This window comes from Aulonocara sp. 'chitande type north' Nkhata Bay, linkage group LG18, assembly GCF_057382095.1.
Source record: "Aulonocara sp. 'chitande type north' Nkhata Bay isolate Kocher_YH1m ecotype deep benthic linkage group LG18, A_spYH_male_GT1.1, whole genome shotgun sequence".
In the NCBI taxonomy this organism is placed as follows: Eukaryota; Metazoa; Chordata; class Actinopteri; order Cichliformes; family Cichlidae; genus Aulonocara; species Aulonocara sp. 'chitande type north' Nkhata Bay.
In genome coordinates, this window is record NC_141361.1 from 16,788,403 (window position 1) to 16,809,992 (window position 21,590).

Genomic DNA, 21,590 nt, shown 5'->3' on the forward strand with positions numbered 1-21,590 from the left:
GATGTATAAACATTACATAGAGTAGTAAATTCAATCCGGTTGTTCAGTCTGACGTCACTAGCCGTGTCTGGACCTAAACTCCGCTGCAGGTCCATATATCAAACGATCACTATGGCATTACTGAGAGTTGAAAAACTGTCTAAAGTCTTTCATCTTTAATAAAATGATCAGCATTCTGCTCTACCAGGTGTAACAATTGAGTTTAACATCCAGGCATCCATGAAAACGGAATTTATGACATTTAACGGAGTTAGAAGTTAGCAGATAGTTAGCTCGCTAGCTTCTATCTAAATACAATATAGCATGTCCTGACTGCGGGGTTTTGGAAACAAATGAAAACGTACAGCTCTGCTATCACTTCCAACATAAATGAAGACAGAAAACTAAACAGCAGTGACGTTTGTAGGGTTACTGAAGTTTGGCTAGCTGGTATATAATGATGTGCTACGTGACCGCTAGCGACACAGCTATGTTAGCATAATATAAACAAGCAAACTTTTTTTCCACTCGATAAAAGTTAACGTGAGTGTTCTCGGTGGTCAGGAACAAATGTAATCGCATGGCAGGATGCTGTAAAAGGACCAAACTTCAGCCAGGAGAACAACTGAGATAGTTAGTCATTCATATATGCTGCATGGGCTGGGCTGTATCGTAAGGTTTTAAAAACTGAGCTTAAATAAATGATTAGTGGTAATAAAAGCAGAGGGAGGTCAACAGTGATCACTGACTGTTTTGGGAGCTTTTTGAGATTAAATAGAAGAAAATACATAACATTAAACATGTTAACAACACAAAAGTCATATTAAACGCAGACTACTTTAGGCCCGGAAGTAGGATTCGTCACGTCATCACTTAACAATCGGATAGCCAATGATAGACATCATGATGACCCCTCCCACTCGATTTGTTCTCCTGGTCATGTGAGGAGGTGGGGCTACAAAAGAGCCACGCCTGACACTAATTCACTGAATTGCTGTAAGGAAACGTTTTGTTTCCGAGGTGTCCTAAATGCAACGTGAGATCGGTAAAACGCCTTTGAATAAAAAGTAAAAATGGGGACACATGATGCAAAATAGCTCTCTGCCTGTTGTTTTCTAATGTGTGTTATTGGGTTGCAGTTTTAACGAAGCGAGAGAGCTGTATGGTGTGAACTAATCTCTATTTAACCGGTCGCGGAAGTAGGTGTAAGGGAATCCTTTTGCTTCTCGTGTTAATCTCGGGGATGACGTAACTGTGGCCTCAAGTCACGTGCAACGCCTGCAACGTGCTGCATATGCTGTTCCATGATGCTGCTGGAACAAAAAAAAAGGAAAGAAAAAGAACTCTGTGAATCCAACCTCTCCATCTAATAACAATACACTGAGAACGAGAACTGTGGAGGCTTCACTGTGCCAGAATAAATCACAGTATTTGATTAGAAAATTACTTATTATGATGAATTTAATATCATCAACTCAATTTATATACTATGATTGGTTTGTTGTTGTATCAAAAAATAGTTGCCTATATTCCTGATGTAAAAGATTTCACTGCACTTTACTTTTTGTAAATTACACCCCAAACAAGCCCGTTATCTGAAGCAGAGGAATAAATTGTTTGTTTCTTAACAATAGTAGTTGGCCGTGCCTCTCCAAAAGCTTCTGCGCTGTGTTCAGCTTTCTTGAGAATGAACATCAAAAGAATCTTTCAAGTCCTAATGAGCCTGTGGTATTTCCTTCATGCAATTATGGTCCAGTTACCACCAATTATATGCCAGAACAGAGTGTACACAGGAGATTAAAGTAGAGATACAAAAGTGGGAGAGCAGCAATCGGCCTTCCAGACAACCTTATGACAGCACAATTAAATAAACATGGTTCATATTCATTCCCATTTCCTTTTAGAGCTTTAGTCTAATACCCTCTGAAGTCCTTTGTGCTATACAACCCATAAGATTCTCATGATTTCAAAAAAGATTTATTTTAAGAACTAATGACTAATATACTATTATACTATAACTCTTATCAGTGACCAGGACAAGTCACTGATGCTGTTTAGCACAGACCTGAACCCCGTGATCCAGCTCATTGCAAAGACTCGATACAGATACAGATTTAGAAGCAGACACCAAGCTTTACACAAAGAGGAAACAAGACATCAAATCACAAATCGACCTCACCAGGATCTACTGCAAGGATATCAGGATGTCCTAAAGATATAGTAACTCTGGTGATTGTCAGAAAGCCTTCCTACAGTAGATGGCTACAAGTTCCTAGACCACAAGTCAGTGAAAATCACGATGGAGATACTGAGGATGTCAGCTAGATACAAACATCTCCTGAAGTGAGCTTAGTCAGCCTTACATATATGGCCTACCAGCCACAGGAGGACATAGATAAAACAGATATGAAGACATAATGCAAAGTCCAGCACCCTAAGACTATACATTGTTGCAATAAAAAAGAGATAGGGTAAGGTTTAGCAAGGGTGGGATCCACAATGGGGGATGAAATAAGGAGTTCATCAGAGGGATGACAGATGATGATGGGAAGGAATAAAAAAATATAGTGGAAAACCAAGTCTCTGGGATATATCACTGGGACGTAGTGGAAGTGGGTGACATAATTGTTTATATTAGCTCTAATAAATGAGACAAATGCCAGAACTAAATTTCTCGTGTTGCTAAGGCCGTTCTTAACCACAAGGGGACCCTGTGCAAAATTTAACTTAAGGGTTTCTTATCAGATCCTGTAACGAATGAATATCTCCACCTCTGTGAGACTCAATAGCTGAAGTGGGTGACATCAAGAAATCCTCCCAGTGGTTAGAAATGGGTAGCCTGGTGAGCAGCACGGAGGCTACATATCTGATCCATAGAGCAGACAAAACCCAAGCTTCAGGCCCTGCAAAGATGAGACAGTCCAGAACATAAGAGCAGCAGGGAAGTAGGAAACAAGCTAGGCAAAACTAAGTTCATGGCATAGTGCAGAGGAAGACCTATTTATGGATTTGAAATCCCAAAGGTACAAACCTCTAACTACTTTTAGAATTCTCTTCTTCTTCTTTTTCTTTTAGTGATCCCTTTGGGGTTGGCCACCGTGGATCATCTGCCTTGATCTTACCCTCTTCTGTCACACCAACCCTCTCCATGTCCTTTATCACTACATCCATGAATCTCTCTGTGGTCTATTTCTTTTCTTTCTGCTTGGCAGCCCCATATTTAACTTCCTGTGGCCAGTATATCAACTATTCCTCCTTTGCAACCAATATCACATGAGTGCTTTTTTACACACATATCAGAGCACCAAATATGCATTCATCAGGGTGTCTCAGCTGAAAATCGATATTTCCTAATAATGAAGTGGAAAACTGCAAGGGAAGCTCAGTATTAATTCTTTCTTTTCTTTTCTTTTTTTTTTTGCAAATTTTGAGAGTTTAGCGAATTGGGAATTTCTTCTGAAAAGGGCTTTATCAATGGCCATCCCCAGGATTAATGAATGAATTTAAAATTTCCATCCAAAATTCACCATATGTAAGAATTGGAATTTACATACATTCAACCGATTTTCATCTGGTATTGAGAAACTGCCCTGCTGAGCTATCAGGATTCTATATTGACCTTAAAAAACAGATGGTTGCCAGACTTAAAGGTTTTGTGTTGTTAAGGCTATCCTCAGCCATTTGGGGACGGTGGCTGAGATTTAATCTGTAACTATCTGCACCTCTGGGAAACTGATATCATTCACTTATATCACTTTTATATCTTTGTGATATGCAAACTATCAAAGTACACATAAATTTGCACATATTAGGCTAAGCATCCCTATAATATTCTATTCTTTTGATTATTTTAATAAAATTTATTTCGGTTAAACAGTGTAACACAGAAATGTGCACAGTTGTGTTTAATGGCAGACAATTAATGTAGTTCATATACAGTTCATATATGCTACATTATACAGTTGATATAGCAGCATACCCTGCTTCTAAGCCACATTGTCACTTGTGTTGATGTTTAGATTAACACCTGTGCTGTTTTCTTTTTAAAAAAATAAATAAATAAAATAAAATAAAATAAATGGCAAGCTGAAAAACAGTTAAGCATTCAATTATGCTGATTCTTTTTGTTGTTCGCCATTAAAACAAAAGTCCACTAGATGGCGAAACATTCCCACTGAATTCAGTAGATCAGCGTGCAATTAAATTAATAGAGTTTAACGTTCAAAGACAAATCTCTAATCATTTATGATCGGTAATGGGTTTCAGGGTCAGTCCCACAATGCATGCGAGCTTTCAAATGCAGGCCGAAGTGATCTTTTTTTTTTCTTTTTTCTTTCTAGTTATCGCAACCATGAAACTAGAACATGTATAATCTCCAGGAAAATCTGTAAAACGCGTTGTTGAAATCTCCCAATTCTTTTAATCTTTGGGCTTAAGGAAGGACAATACTCGGTGTATAAATGCTCAATCAACAATTCTTTTATTTCCATACAATTCAACACTTATGAGCATAAGGCAAGGCAAGGCAAGGCAAGGCAAGGCAAGTTTATTTGTATAGCACAATTCAACAACAAGGTGATTCAAAGTGCTTTACAGAGACATTAGAAACAAGAACAAATAAAAAGCATGATTTAAAATTGATTAAAACAAGCAAATAAACTAACTAACTAATTAACAAACAAACAAACAAACAAACAAACAAAACAGTATATAAAATCAAAACAGATAAAATCAGAACAGTAGATAAAATCAGTAGTTAAATGTAAGTTTTGAAATTTAAGCTTAAAGTGTGGATTTGGTGCTTTATTCAAATGCAGCTGAGAACAGGTGAGTCTTCAACCTGGATTTAAATAAACTGAGTGTTTCAGCTGATCTGAGGCTTTCTGGGAGTTTGTTCCAGATATAAGGAGCATAAAAGCTGAATGCAGCTTCTCCGTGTCTGGTTCTGACTCTGGGAACTGATAAAAGACCGGATCCAGATGACCTGAGGGATCTGGATGGTTCATACTGGGTCAGGAGGTCATTGATGTATTTTGGTCCTAAACCATTCAGAGCTTTATAGGCCAGCATCAGAACTTTAAAGTCTATCCTCTGACGGACAGGCAGCCAGTGTAAAGACCTCAGAGCTGGACTGATGTGGTCCACTTTTTTGGTCTTAGTGAGGACTCGAGCAGCAGAGTTCTGAATGAGCTGTAGTTGTCTGACTGATTTTTTAGGTAGACCTGTAAAGATGCTGTTACAGTAATCAAGCCTACTAAAGATGAATGCATGGACTAGTTTTTCCAGGTCCTGTTGAGACATCAGATCTTTTATCCTTGATATATTCTTGAGGTGATAGTAAGCTGACTTTGTTATTGTCTTAATGTGTTTTTCTAAGTTTAGGTCTGCATCCATCACTACACCCAAATTTCTCGCCTGGTTTGTGGTTTTTAGATGTATAGATTGAAGTTCTCTGGTGACCTGTAATCGTTTTTCTTTGGCGCCAAAGACTATTACCTCAGTTTTGTTTTTGTTTAGCTGGAGAAAATTGTGGCACAACCAGTCATTGATTTCCTCAATGCATTTACCAAGAGCCTGTACAGGGCCTCGGTCTCCTGGTGACATTGTGATATATATTTGTGTGTCATCTGCATAGCTGTGATAGTTTATTTTGTTGTTGTTTATAATCTGTGCCAGTGGGAGCATGTAGATGTTAAACAGAAGGGGTCCCAAGATGGAACCTTGGGGAACTCCACATGTGATACTTGTCTGCTCAGATGTGAAGTTACCTATTGATACAAAGTATTTCCTGTTTTCTAAGTATGTTTTGAACCAGTTTAGTACAGTTCCTGAAAGACCTGTCCAGTTCTCCAGTCGTTTGAGTAATATGTTGTGGTCAACTGTATCAAATGCTGCACTGAGATCCAGTAAAACTAGGACTGACATTTTTCCACTGTCTGTATTCAGACATATGTCATTAAACACTTTGGTCAGAGCGGTTTCAGTGCTGTGGTTCTGTCTAAAACCTGACTGGAAGGCATCGTAGCAATTATTCTGTTTTAAGAAGTAACTGAGCTGTTGAGAAACTGCTTTTTCAATGATCTTACTTAAAAACGGGAGATTTGAGATCGGCCTGTAGTTGTTCATTTGTGTCTTGTCAAGATTGTCCTTTTTCAGTATAGGTTTGATTACAGCAGTTTTTAGTGATTCTGGAAACACACCTGATAATAAAGAAAAGTTGACGATCTGTAACAGGTCTGACTCTAAAGTCTTTGAGACCTTTTTGAAAAAACTTGTTGGCAGGACATCTAAACAGCAGGAGGAGGAGTTCAGTTTACCTAAGATGTCCTCCAGGTCTTTGCTGTTAATAGGTTGAAACTGTTTCATGGTGTTTAAACAGTTTTTTGGTGGACACAGTACATATCCTGGATCTGCTGTTGATGTACCAATTGCTTGTCTAATTTTTTGGATTTTTTCAGTGAAGAATTTGGCAAAGTCATTGCAGGCCATGGTCGAATGAAGTTCAGCTGCCACTGACACAGGAGGGTTTGTTAGCCTGTCAACTGTAGAAAATAAGACCCGAGCATTATGGCTGTTTTTAGTGATGATGTCAGAGAAGTAGGACCTCCTTGCATTCCTCAGTTGTAAATTATAATTGTGAAGTTTCTCTTTATAAATGTCATAATGAACCTGGAGGTTTGTTTTTCTCCATCTGCGCTCAGCTTTCCTACACTCTCTTTTTTCTTTTTTCACCAGTGTGGAGTTTCTCCATGGAGACTTTTTCCTTCCAGAGATAACCTTCACCTTAATGGGAGCAATAGTGTCCATTACATTTAACATGTTAGCATTGAAGCTATTGACGAGCTCATTGACTGACCCTCTGGGCAGGTCAGGTGTTAATGGGAAGACCTGGTTAAAAATTGCACTACTGTGTTCAGTTATACACCGTTTTGTGATCACTGTTGTTGATATATTTGTGTGGGCTGAGATTTTACTTTCAAAGAAAACACAGTAATGATCAGACAGGCCCACATCAGACACAGTAACCTTTGAAATGCTCAGGCCTTTGGAGATCAGTAGGTCAAGAGTGTGTCCTCTATTATGTGTGGCCTCTGTTACATGCTGAGTCAGCCCAAAGTTGCCCAGAGTGTTACTCAGGTCTTTAGTCCCTTTGTCCTGAGGGTTGTCCACATGAATGTTAAAATCCCCAGCAATAATTACACAGTCAAAATCAACACAGATCACAGACAGCAGTTCACTAAGGTCATTAAAAAAGTCTGTGCAGTATTTGGGAGGCCTGTAAACATTAAGAAACACAACTTTGGATGGGGCCTTCAGCTGTAAAGCCACATATTCAAAAGACTGAAAACTTCCAGGAGATAGCTGCTTACATTGAAATGATTCATTAAATAAGACAGCAACCCCTCCTCCTCTCCTGCTCACCCTGGCCTCACTGATAAAACTGTAGTTAGGAGGGGTCGTCTCGATGAGAACATCTCCACTGTTACTTTGGTCCAACCAAGTTTCAGTTAAAAACATAAAATCAAGGCTGTGCTCAGTGATTAAATCATTAATTAAAAATGTTTTCCCAGCTAGAGATCTAATGTTTAATAAAGCCAACTTAAGTGTTTTAGAGGTATTACTTGTCCCCTCGTGTTTGGGAGCAGTCTGTGGCACACAAGGTATGTTTACTATGTTTAAAGATCTTTTAGAGTGCAGCTCTCTGTGTTTTGACCAGGCCACATGTCTCCTGTCACCTAAAAGTACAGAAATTTTAAAACCTTCTAGTAAACAGGGTCCCAGCTTCTCCTGGGAAAAGTCATCACTGCCATAATCCTCACAGCCCGGACCCTTCACACATCACGCATCAGACTGCGGAGACAGGGCATGAAGAGGAACTAAGGGGGGCGAGGCTGGGCAATGTGACTTCGATTGCTCTGTTGAGGGTGGGGCTCGATGGCGAACCTTTGGCCGCTCTGGTGGGGGGTTTATGGGGGACAAAAAGGGATTGGGACGGGGGGTAGATCTGAGCCCAGCATTGACCCGCTCCATCATCTCCTCAGTGAATTTCAGGTGTGGGGAGGAGGGAGAAAGGGAGGGGGAGGAGGGTGATGGCCTGTCAGGGGTTTGGGGGACTGGGGAAGGTCGTGGTCCCTTGTCCTGGTCGTTGGTGTTGTTGAGAGAGTTGGAGGCAAATAGGGACCCCTCTTCTTGCCTTAGATGTCTCTCCTTTCTGAGGCTCTTCCTCAGATGCCATGGATGTCTCTCCTTTCTGAGGCTCTTCCCGGGTGGGGGCAAATGGAGCTCCTCCTCAAGGTTTCTGCTGGGCTTTGTCTGTTCTTGGAGTACTGTTTGTTCCTCTTTATGAGATAACTCCTCGTTTATCTCAGCCTTGGCACCAAGCACAGATGGATGACGTATGGAATAAAACAAGTTGGAGGTGAACAGTTTCACCCCTGACTTGTTAAAATTAAATCCATTTGCTTTGAACAGATGCCTGCGTTCCCATAAGCCATCATGATGGGGAGACATGCATGAAGAGGGTCACAGCAAATCTCAAAATGGTGACGGGTTACTCAGCTTCTTATAGCCTCTAGTGGCCCCCACCTAGTCGTAAAAGCCTAAACATTCACATTCTTTCTCTGTTACAGCGCCTAAGTTATGACCTCGGCTCCCTGTCTTTCTGCTCTCTGTAAAGGTGGGGGTATGGAATGTGGTCTGTCTCTTCTATTATCGGCACAAGGTCCTCTGCACACAACATTCTCTTCATGATTCAGCAGTATGAAATGTCAAGAAACAGTGTAACACATTCACAGCAGATCAAGGGTACAGGGTAATGCACACCTGTCTAACAAATCCAAAAATGGTCACATTCTTTTAACCCAAAAATATAATGGAAAATAAGCTACATACACAGCACACAATCTAGACTAAAGGATATTATATGACCTACAGCAGTTAACATAATTCAACTACTTTAACTACAGATATAAGATAACATATGATAACAGAATAATCTCACAGCGTCCTTCCTACATGTTTCAGCTCAATAGTTTCCTTTTTGGACAAAACAGTTTCTGAGTATTGGTTTGTTTTGCTTGCCTTGAGAAATCTGCAGTTTTTCTTTTCTTTCTTTGTTTGGTGCTATGAAACATTCAGTCTGTAATGAAAATCAGCTGGCCTCGATACCTCCGATGTGAATTGTTGCTTGTATTCAGGAGACCTTTGCTTTTTTTCCCCAGGACTATTTAGTTATCAGTTCCAGGAAAGCTGAAACCCGTTGGGCTTGTCAGAGGGGAGGAGCAAAGGTCTGCTCATTATAGCAGACCTGAAACTTTCCTTCAGATGAATCTGTGCTGGTTAACTGAATCAGTCATGGAGCTGCTGCTGCCGATACTTCTTGGCTTTCTTGCTTGTCTGGTCGGAGGGCTGTACCTTCTCGGAGTGTTCAGACAGCGGCGACCAGGAGAACCCCCCCTCGATAAAGGGCTCATTCCTTGGTTGGGTCATGTCTTAGAGTTTCGCAGGAACACCTTGAAGTTCCTAGAGAGAATGAAGAAGAAGCACGGTGATATATTTACAGTACAGCTGGGAGGGTTTTATATTACATTTGTCCAGGACCCTTTTTCATTTGGGGGGTTCGTTAAGGAGAGTCGGGACAAACTGGACTTTCAAAAGTTTGCAGTGCATCTGGTGCACAGAGTGTTTGGATACAAAGCTGTTGAAGGGGAGCACATTGTTCTCCACAATTCCAGCAACAAGCATCTGAAGGGGGAAGGTCTGCAAGAACTGACCCAATCTTTTATGAGTAATTTGCAGAACATGATGTTGCACAACATTGGATCAGCTGCAGAGGACAGGACCTGGAAAGAAGATGGACTGTTCAGGTACAGCTACAATGTTGTTTTCAGAGCTGGATATTTGGCCTTGTTTGGCAATGTGCCACCCAAGTCAGAACAAAGTGAGGAGAAAGCCAAAGAGAAAGACAGAGCTGAATCAGAAGCTTTGTTTCAGGAGTTTCGTAAATATGACCAGCTCTTCCCCAGACTGGCGTATGGGGTCCTCCCACCGATGGAAAAGTTGGCTGCAGAGAGGTTGAAGGCATACTTCTGGGATGTTCTGTCAATACTGAAAATGAAAACAAAGGACAATATCAGTGGCTGGGTGTGGGACATACAGCAGGGTAAAGAGGAGATGGGCATCGATATGTCAATGGTAAACAGATACATGTTTGTGCTTCTTTGGGCCTCTCAGGGCAACACAGGGCCTTCTTCATTCTGGCTGCTGCTCTTCCTCATGAAACACCCAGAAGCCATGAAAGCAGTGAAGGAAGAAGTGGATAAAGTTCTGAAAGAATCTGGACAGGAGGTCCGGCCTGGTGGTCCTATGGTCAACCTGACCCGTGAAATGCTGTTGAAAACACCGATCCTGGACAGTGCTGTTGAAGAGACCCTCCGACTCACTGCTGCACCCCTCCTCACCAGGGCAGTGATAAAGGACATGACCTTCAAGATGGCTGATGGGCAAGAATATTTACTTCGCAAGGGTGACAGAATTGCAATCTTTCCCTTCAGTTCTGTCCACCATGACCCAGAGATCCATCCTGAGCCGCATTCATTCAAATATGACCGGTTCCTGAATCCAGACGGGACCAAGAAAACAGATTTTTACAAAGCAGGAAAGAAGGTAAAATATTACACCATGCCCTGGGGATCTGGGGTCTCCATGTGCCCTGGCCGTTTCTTTGCCACCAATGAGCTGAAACAGTTTGTTTTCCTCATGTTGGTCTATTTTGAGTTTGAGCTGAAGAATCCGGATGCGAAGATACCTGAAATTGACCTCAGTCGATACGGATTTGGAACGATGCAACCTGTCAGAGATGTCCAGTTCAGATTCAGACTCAGATATTAAGCCAATCAGATGAAAATGAAACTGTGCTTTTCTTTTTCTTGGGATCAAGATGGTTTGATGAGCACATTATAGAAACTATGGAAGCAGATTTAAATCTAAAATTTTTGACATGTTGGTCAACTGTAACGATTCCATATGCAATTGCACTGATATTCTAGACATGTATATGTATATTGAACACATTCTGATCATAACTCTTCATATGTAATTTGCAGATCAGCAATCAGATTAAACACATTAGAAATGGTATTGATGGGAATTTTTTAAGATAACAACAATTATGATTATTGGTTATTAATTATTATTGAAATGCCTGTTTACACACTGGTTCCAAAGTCACAGTGACAAAGCATTTTTCCAGCTTAAAATGTTGGCAGCCATTCCCTGATAAGAAAGTGAATAGAAACAGCATATGACTGAGCAAAGAAAAGAAGCTTTATTTGGTAGAATTGGAAAGGGTTAGAAGATTACCTGTTAGAATGTGTGCCATCAGTGAGAAGCTTAAAAAAAGACCCTAACAACAAAAAGCTGCAATGTTATATTGTGGTTCAAACTTGGGGAGAACTTTATGATCACTGTAGAGTCTGTCCTTTCATGCTGCTGAGTTCATTAGTTTACAGTGTTGTGAGCCTTTCCTGTTAACTGTAAGGGTTTTAGCTGCTGTAGGTGTACTACACAACCCAGAAGATGGGTGATCAATAACAATATAATGGCACAAAGACAACATTTAACAGTCAAAACACATCAAGGTACCAAAATCCATACACAAAAAAAACCTTTTTTCTTTAACACTTAAAAAAACAACAACTCTAAAATGACATCCTGTACTTGTGTACAACTTAGCTTAGAGAATAACTTCACAAGGCAACTATTTAAACACAAGGCTGCTACACAGTGTATAGCTGTTCCACAGAAGCCAGTGCTAAATTGAAGTGAAAAAATAAATAAAAGAACTTCACCATTACAATGAAACTGCATAAAAGCTACAGAATTAAAGCCTTTTTCTCCACACAGTTTCAACATAATGGCTATATAGATTTTCTTCTCGTCAGGACATCTGTGAAACAAATCTTGTGCACACCTTAATATGAGGCAATACTAAGGGACATAAAATATGAGTCCAAGAGGCCATGTTCACTTGGGTTGGGTTGCTTTCTGTTCTTGTTCAATAGGCTTTGCAAAGTAATCTCTGTACATGGAGAACAGGACTACGGTGGCCCCTAGAGACAAAGCACGTACAAACTCCAAAACACGTGCAAAATCCAAAACACATGCAAGCTCCAAAACACTTACAAAATAAAAAACACATGCAAAAGACAAAACACGTGCAAAATACAAAAAACATGCAAAATACAAAACACGTACAAAATACAAAACACGTGCAAACTCCAAAGGACTTACAAAATCCAAAACACGTGCAAACTCCAAAACAGTTACAAAATAAAAAACACATGCAAAAGACAAAACACGTACAAAATACAAAACACGTGCAAACTCCAAAACACGTACAAAATCCAAAACACATGCAAACTCCAAAACACGTACAAAATACAAAACGCGTGCAAAATCCAAAACACGTACAAAATACAAAACACGTGCAAACTCCAAAACACATGCAAAATACAAAACACATGCAAAATACAAAACACGTGCAAAATACAAAACACGTGCAAACTCCAAAACACATGCAAAATACAAAACACATGCAAAATACAAAACACATGCAAAATACAAAACACGTGCAAAATACAAAACACGTGCAAAATACAAAACACGTGCAAAATCCAAAACACGTGCAAACTCCAAAACACATGCAAAATCCAAAACACAACGGAAGTGCTCCAGGACGCTAGGGGCAGTGTTGAGCTTTTGTTACCTAGTAACTACACAAGCCAGGAAGTACCAATGACCAGATTTGGGGTCTGCAGCCTTAAAGGCCGCATTTTAAGGCCGATTATGTCACAGCGACACGACAAAGACTGTCCCAATTGAAGGATATAAAAAAACAACAACAGCAATAGAATAATATTAAACACAAAGTGAACCCGTCTTCCTTCATTAAATAGGTTCTTTTAGGTGTTAAGGAGGAATTGACTTAACCAGGCTGGCGGAGAATGAAGACAACCGGACACCTGCTGCAGATGGGGAATCAGTGAACTTTTATTGAGACAGAGACAAGCTCTCAACACAGCTCACATCAGGAGATTCCTAATATTTGCTGTGAGGATGGGTATATATTCTCTAAAACTTACAGGAGGGGGTTGTGAGGAAAGTGCTGCATTAGCAGAAAAACAACTCCATAAAAGGAAATCGGCCTTGGGTGTTCTAGTCTCTTCGCTTGCAGATATCTTGCACCTGCAGGCTGAGGCGATCGCTTCTTATCGCTCTCAAGGCCAAAGTCGTGAGCACATTTTTATTACACAGTTGCACAGTAACTTTAAAGCTGAACAATATTTAAAGCTGAATAATGTTTAAAGCTGAACAATATTTAAAGCTGAATAATGTTTGATCAGATTATATTTTCTTCAAATCCCCCTTTTGACCCATCTTAAATGGGTCAACACACAAAAATAAGTAACATTCAAAGGAACACAGAGACGTGTCGAAGCCTGGCTCGAAAAACTCCTCGGGTCTTATCATTTGTCTTTATCTGTCATTGCAGATGAGGAGAAAAGAGTCCAGGCACCACCCTGCCCAGGGGTCGGCTGCAAGCAGTCTCGGTTCCCGACGAAAGCAGTAACAGCTGTCCTGCACACAAGGGTACAACGAGTTAGTGCAACCAGGGTAGTGACACAAAATTAACAGTTCCTGTAACTCAGCAACCAAAAAGCATAAGTAATGATAAAAATGTGGAGAGTACAGAGTATACTATAATAATGAGAGATATAAACGTGAAAATGTGAAAGAATAAATCAACCGTAAAATAAACTCAGAACGGTAACTGCTAAGGACATTCAAAAGTGAATATGGTAAAACTGGAGAGGAAGTGGTGGGCAAGACCCTAGGGGCTACATTTGTCAGATTGGGACTGTCAGAAGGGGGCGAAGCTTTTGAATTTGAAGGTGTCAGAAGTGTCGGGGGCCCTTAACAGATCAGGATTATGCCAATGGGAATGAGACCCAGGGCCAGGAAGCAAACAAAGACGCAACATCTTTGCCTGCCTGTCATTTCAGGGGGAAAGGGCCAAGACATGTTTACTTAGCTTGGATGTCGTCTAATAGAGGATGATGGGGCACAGAAAGGTGGTCCAGTTCCCCCCACCTCGCCAAGGGCGTGTTCTAGGAGTTAAAGAGCAACAACCTGCAATCTGTACCAAAAAATCTTCATAGTCCCACCGGAAAATCATAAGAGTAATAAACGATTCAGCTCAACAGACAAGTATCATGTTCAGGTTTCTCCAATCATTAAATCACTATTATTGCCACAATTTGCTTTATTCACCCTTTGGGCAATGTTATTCCAAGAGAGAGAGAGAGAGAGAGAGAGAGAGAGAGAGAGAGAGAGAGAGAGAGAGAGAGAGAGAGCGAGAGAGAGAGAGAGAGAGAGAGAGAGAGAGAGAGAGAGAGAGAGCCCCTAATGGCCAGTTAGTGGGCTCTAGGTCAAACTGTCCCCAAATTTGTTATTTGTTATTATTACTTGTTTTCATGTCACTTGTCTGTTTTCTACTGCACCCCTCTCACCAAAGCAAAGCAAACATTAGCAGCACATTGACCGTAGTCAGGCATCCTCATTCCATAGGTGCTATAAAACATTTCCTGTAAAAGAATCACAGTTTTCAAGACAGGGTGTGTCTCCCCCAACACTCTCACCAGAATACAGTGTAATAGCATCCCCAACTCCTAACCCATAAACACCGTTTCTTCACACATCCGCCCAGAAATCCTGTAATAGAAAAACATTAAAACTGTAACCCTGTAGGGAAGAAAATGTAAATGGTAACGCTGCGCAGTTACCTCTGTAAGCAACACAAGACACAAAAATGGCATTTACAGGTTCACTCATCCTCGAATATTTTGTCATCCTTCTACTCCTGTAAAAGAAACCCACATAAATTCATCCACCCTTTTATCCTATCTAGGTGGAGGTGGTTAACCTTGAGTCATGGTCAAGTCTTGTCATCTTTTACCAGTCAGTCCGTTTGTTTTTATTCCCAGTCTTTCATCCATTCATCCGTTCTTTGCTGATAGTGAAACCTGTCGTCGCATCTAGTTTCCACACTCAGCAAAATGACGTCATCTCAAAAAGAAACAAGAACTTGAGTTTGGATTACCTCGCTGAATCCTTTTTTAAACAGGGACTCTCGTTTCTAATTGTCCCCACAAGTGTTTCCTCCAGAACCCATTTCAATGCGGAGAAACTCACTTACAACAATTTTCTCGCCGACGTGTAATGCTTGTAATTTCCGATGTGCAGATCTGCTTAAAGAAAAGATTCACAAACAAAAATCAGTAAATATAAAACAAAATAAAATGAAAAATAACAAAAACAAAATGCAGACGCCCGGGTCTTAGGACTTGTCACTGAATATTCTTCCCATCAATAAAAATACCAACCTAAACCTACACAGAGTCAAATCAACACCACCTCAACCTTTTCATATTCATAAACCTATATGTTTTGCGTTCGTGAAACAAAATTGAACCATTAAGTAAGTTGAGCTCTTGAAATGTTTTAATTCTCTTAATTCTGCCAGTTTATTTCAACACTTATTCAATGACTTTTATTCAACTGCTACTTGGTCACTCGACTTTTACCTGTTCAAATTGCCTAGGGTTCAACAAAGTCTAGATCCCCGTTTTCATGAAACTTGAACGGTGTACGATGATTTACTTACAGTAATTTAGAATCATCACTCAACCTAGCTCTACTACTGGCACTGCGTGACTTTTCTCACACTGGAAACCAGAATTTAGTACAGAACTTTAATGCCTCAGGCAATCGCGTTCAAGGGCTGCCCCCCCTTCTCTTCTTCTTTGTCCGTGTGTTCCTCCTTTATTAAATCTCCATCACAATGACGTGGCGCTCTGAAATAAAACTCACACTGTTAATTCCTCGTTTTCACTCTGCACCACTGCTCAGAGTGTTTTCTTTTCTTTTTAGTGTAGAGTAAACAATTAAGTCGAGGCCTTAAGCCCCAGATATCTCGCACGGGCATCATTTTCATAACCAAACCGCTCCGGACTCTGCTCCCCAGACCACACAAATGCCCTCTGGGCTTATTATTATAGCAAATTCTGTATTTGACTTTGTTGTGTGCAGCATTGAGCCATTATTATAGCAAATTCTGTATTTGACTTTGTTGTGTGCAGCATTGAGCCTTTGTCAGTAAAGCATTCTTCATTGCAGCAGCTGGAGCATTGTGTGTCACTTCTTAGTAAATTAAATCAACATTTTGATTTTAGTGCATGGGTATGTATCAGTTTTTACTCCCTCAACAAGTGCATAAGTGTTCATGTGTGTGTTTCCCTTCATTCTAAGTAGGCGCATGCAGAAGTGTGTGTTCGTGTGTTGGTATATGTTTGTGTTCATCACCTTCCTGTTCTGTAGTTTAGGTAAACCAGCGGCCTGACGCATGGCCTAGGGTCCTCCCCTCCTCTTTGGGTCTGTTTTCATCCGTTGTTGCAGCTGCCTGCATCTTCTCCTTGTACCTTGACCCTTTTGCTTCTGTATGGTCTCCACGGCCTTCTGCAGCTCTGCTGTTCGGCTCTTCTCAGAGGTCAGCATCCTTCTGCTCACCGTCCCTTTTCCTCCGGGCTTAATGCGCGTCTCGTCACAGCTCTGTCAGCTGACGCAGCCTGGGAATTTCCCCCGTGTAGTGAAACGGGCTTTAGGTTTAGTGCTCTCCGTCTCTGCTGCATGAGATCACTCTTTTGCAGCACTGTTGACATCCTCAAGTTGTTGTTGTGAGTCCAGCTGCTGTGGCCTTCAGGGGTCAAAAGGGTCAAAGATGGTCGCGGAGAGGGCAACGATGGTAGAGGGGAGGGTAGGAGTCCAGGTCAGCTTCGGCTCTCAGAAAAAACAAAAACAAAACAAAACAGGCGAACAGGAAAATGATGTTGTGTTGGCTGTGCTGTGTTGGCTGTGTTATCCCGAGAGGGGAGAAACAACGAGATCTCGTCTCCCCCCTTTTTTTGTTTTTGTTTTTTTTTTTTTTTTTTTTCACCATATAATCAACTCATAACCCCTCAAGTTGACAGGACAACACAGGTACGTGTTAAAATTCTTAAGATCCTGTTTAGAAACCTAAAAAGGAATTTCCTATCATTCAGTAGTCATTTGTCTTAAACAATCAACAAAAACATGTCCCAAGTCGACCCTTTTAACCACTAAATTTGTCGTGTCCTCACTTAATCCTCAGACCAGTGTCTTTGTCTTTTGACGTTACGTTGTTGTCCTGCAACCCAAAGCGTTTAATTGTCAGTAATGTATAAACTATATCATTTAAAAACAGGTGTATGTTAAGTGTCGCTACTTTAACCTTGCATGTACGTGCACATGTATGTAAGCTGTTTCTTCATTGCATGTATGGGTGCGTCTGTATATGGGTTACTTTAACTTTTTCTCAAACGAGGCATGTCTCTAACACGCACATGTGTCTGTTCCTCACCCTTCTCATATCTTTCTCTGGTTGTGTGTGGTTTTATTTGTTTCAGTGATTTACCAGGAACATCTTTTCCTTTTCTCCATGTCTTCCGCCAGAGGTTAACACTGGTGAGATTCAGGGACACAGCACCCAGAGCAGTTCAGCGAGAAAAACCCGCCTCAAACTACATTCTCTCTTTTTTGTTTTACCGGGAGGGGTGAGGACAACTCTGGTGTCCAGCCGTGAATTTTAGCCAAAGCTTGGCCTGTCTTCTGCTGCCGTACTCAGGCTTCCAGGTTAAGAAAAAACACCTGTATGAAGACACTAAACATACATTTAGTATTTGTATAAACATAACTGCCTAAATCATTGAACTCTTGAGGAGGGTGTATTTCAGAATCAGAATCAAAATCAAAAACTTTATTGTCATTGTCATGAGACCGACGACATTAAGAATGGTCCCCGATCATTGCATCATCCCTAGTAATATCAAATATAAAAAACAATAAAATTCAATCAATAAAATAGATAGAATACTTAAAATACTAAGTATTCCCACCGTCATGCTTCAGACCGTGCATAGATTAACACAAGAGTGGCATGGTGGACATTTTGTAGTATTCAGATGTGTTATTGCAGTTGGATAACAGCTGTGTTTGAGTCTATTAGTCCTTGCTCTGATTGCCCTGTACCGTCTGCCTTAGGGCAACAGTTCGAACAGGGAGTGGCCAGGATGTGAGGTGTCTTTTATGATGTTTTGGGCCTTTTTAAAACAGTGGGCGTTGTTTGACTCTTTACTAACTTTAAAACCCCACCATAACAATTTCTCACTGACAAACTTCTATGCATCCATTTAAACATGCGAAGCCAGCACAAAATCACACACATACCCCTACAGCAAAGCTTTAACATAACCACAATGCAACTCCTCCCTTAAACGGGAGAAATCACCCTGAATCAACCAACTCTATATAAAACGTCAAACAAAGATAAACCACAAACATTTCTACACTTCTGTGTCTTCCACGCAGCACAATAGGCAGAAAAACACCGATTACTCACAGTCTACAACAAAAGAAAAACCTGCTCTTTTCACAACTCTCACAGCTAAAGTCAAAACTCTTACCCAGTGCCTCTGAAATAATAAAAAAAATCACCAAATACTCGATTACTCTTTTCACTCGCTCCCTCTCACTCCCTTCTTCCTCATACAGCATACACGCTCGCTCCCGCGGACCCGCTCGGCCCCGCGGGCTCACTCGGCCCCCACCTTTTTCCTCTCACAGAGACAGAGAGAGAGACCCTTTTCCTTTTTTTTTTTTATTTCTTTACTTCGGTCTATCTGCACAGAGTTTACCTCATCTCTTTCCTTCTATGGGCATGCACACTTCCTGTCTCACACACACAGCCCCTCTCTCAGAGAGAGCAGAAAAGAGTTTTTCCTTTTTTCAACACTCAGGAGAAATTCAACAGACAGTTTATACCACTATTTTACACTTTATTTACACACACCGGTAATTTATGTTCTATTTACACACGGGCCCGCATAGACATATGCCAGAAGAGGTTACCCCTAACTTTTTGACTAATTTAAAAGCACCTATAGCCCAGGCCTAGCCTTGCTGATCAATTACCGTTTCAAGTACGCCGCCTTGAAAACGGCCTCATTACTAAGTTCTAGTACTTTAAAACTGCTTCCTTTCTGTGTCTCACCCCGCTCATCACACCTGCACCTGCTGCTGCTGAGTTGGCTTCTTCCTCTTTCTCTTTTGCCTGCATAGCCTTATTCTGCCAAATTATTCCCCAGTTACCACTACTCCCCTCGTCCTTTCCCTTTTCTTTCATTAACCTTTCAGCTGTTTTCCTCAATGACTCTTTCTGCTTTTTTGCTTCTTTAGGCTGGTGTGTGGAGTTGATGACTGTCTCAACACATGTTAATTGTTCTCCCAATGTGCTAAGAATAACACCGGGACCCCAACCATCATCATTAGTTTCTCGATCTAATTCTCCATCCATTTTACTGTCAATGGAGGAGTGTTCTTTTATTGCTTTTAAAGGAGAATTTGGGCCAGCTGGGTTTCTGCCTCTGTTAGGCACTAATCAGCTGGGGCGCTGCTTTAAAGGTGAGTCAGCACTGAAATATCCCTTCAGGTGTTACCAAGCTTCTACCAAACCGGAGTCTGGCGGGTAACCTTGCCTAGAGCTTCCTGATAGGGGTGCTAGTTGGTTGTCACCTTGTTCACACGTCTCATTCACACTTCATACATTACCTGCAGTCACTCATTACCCTCCTTATGTATGTAATAAATGTGTAAAAAAAATTCTATGTGTGGTGTATTATTTTAACCAAAAGAGGAACCTAGTTCCTTTAATTGTGTAATCTGTGAACAACGGAGAACCAAACTGTCCTGCCCAGTGTTCCACAGCAAGCATTCAGCGTGTATTTATGTGTGTCCAATATCAAACAGAACATCAAAACATTTAAAACACTAAAATCATCGGGGTTTTAAGAAGAGATCCGTTTTCTCCTATTGATCAAAGGGACCCCTCCTATGGACTCCAACCAGTACTTCTCTTTTTTAAGTTTTAGAGGATCTTTTCTAATAAAGTCCTCTGGGCCTTCCTAACCCTTCTGTAGTTTAGAGAATATTACTAAAAAATATTCTCAAGGCCTTTAACCTTTTAATTTGTTTAGAAAGGCGTTACTAATAAACCCTTTCAAGGTCCCAGACCTGCTGAGGTATTTATCCGACACCGGAGAGCGACCCGTCGGCCGCAACCGTGGTCAGACCTCAGTTCACTCTTATCTTTATTCACTTATTCACTTATTTCTTATTCACTTATCTCTTATTCACTTGTCTGATTCTCAACAAGCCTTAAGTAAGCCAGACAATTTTGGTTATGAATTACTAGGAGTTTGGACACTAAGTATTTTTATAATGTTCAATATAGCAGAAATAAAAGGTCTGCTTACCTTGTTTTTGTGTGCACACAGCTTTTGTCCAAACTCCGTTCACTCAGACCACGGCCGATTTCCTCCCCTGCGTTCCAGTTGACCTGGAGCGCATCCTGTTCGTGACGCCAATTGAAGGATATAAAAAAACAACAACAGCAATAGAATAATATTAAACACAAAGTGAACCCGTCTTCCTTCATTAAATAGGTTCTTTTAGGTGTTAAGGAGGAATTGACTTAACCAGGCTGGCGGAGAATGAAGACAACCGGACACCTGCTGCAGATGGGGAATCAGTGAACTTTTATTGAGACAGAGACAAGCTCTCAACACAGCTCACATCAGGAGATTCCTAATATTTGCTGTGAGGATGGGTATATATTCTCTAAAACTTACAGGAGGGGGTTGTGAGGAAAGTGCTGCATTAGCAGAAAAACAACTCCATAAAAGGAAATCGGCCTTGGGTGTTCTAGTCTCTTCGCTTGCAGATATCTTGCACCTGCAGGCTGAGGCGATCGCTTCTTATCGCTCTCAAGGCCAAAGTCGTGAGCACATTTTTATTACACAGTTGCACAGTAACTTTAAAGCTGAACAATATTTAAAGCTGAATAATGTTTAAAGCTGAACAATATTTAAAGCTGAATAATGTTTGATCAGATTATATTTTCTTCACAATTCAAAGGCTGCTCGAAATGCGGCCCTCAAATGCGTCCTTAATTTCCCTGAATTTTAAGGATGGGTCTGTGTAGCCTTCATGGCCCAACATATCCCAGACTTCATAGCGCGGCGGTGGTTTGGATAATTTTGCCGAAAAAAAACGGCGGAAGCGGAGCGGACGAAGAGTAAACTTCCAGAAGTAAGTACTGAATATTATGTCACTTATTTATGCGCAAATGTTTTTATAATGAAGAACATTAAAACATTACTGTTGGCAACATGTCAGGAAAGTTATGTGACATTAGCGACGTTTGTACTAACTTGGTTTTAAAGCCTTCACTTCAAAATATTCGCCGTTCAATAGCTGACTTTAATCTTACAGAGAATGTGATGATTTTATGCGTAATTAAAGTCAGTCATGTCAGTCAGCTGACGGTTCACTCCTTAAGCTGAAAGAAAGATGCTTTAATCACAGGAGTCACACATGTGTCCACTGTACCATCTGGGAACTCTTCTTGTTTAGCACTC

The 21,590-nt window shown here is 40.8% G+C and overlaps 1 protein-coding gene and 1 long non-coding RNA gene across 2 annotated transcripts; one reads left to right on the forward strand and one right to left on the reverse strand.

Moving 5' to 3' along the window:
- Positions 1-9,232: 9,232 nt before the first annotated feature.
- Positions 9,233-11,130, forward strand: LOC147308294 (5-beta-cholestane-3-alpha,7-alpha-diol 12-alpha-hydroxylase-like). Its single transcript, XM_086271198.1, has one exon. It carries the CDS (start codon positions 9,304-9,306, stop codon positions 10,867-10,869), a length of 1,566 nt encoding a protein of 521 aa, XP_086127324.1. The 5' UTR covers positions 9,233-9,303; the 3' UTR covers positions 10,870-11,130.
- A 4,822-nt stretch (positions 11,131-15,952) lies between these two features.
- Positions 15,953-21,086, reverse strand: LOC147308295 (uncharacterized). Its single transcript, XR_015125973.1, has 2 exons — positions 20,650-21,086; positions 15,953-20,521 (listed from the first exon to the last, which is right to left on the reverse strand). It is a non-coding gene; the product is annotated as an uncharacterized LOC147308295 (long non-coding RNA).
- Between the last annotated feature and the right edge of the window lie 504 nt (positions 21,087-21,590).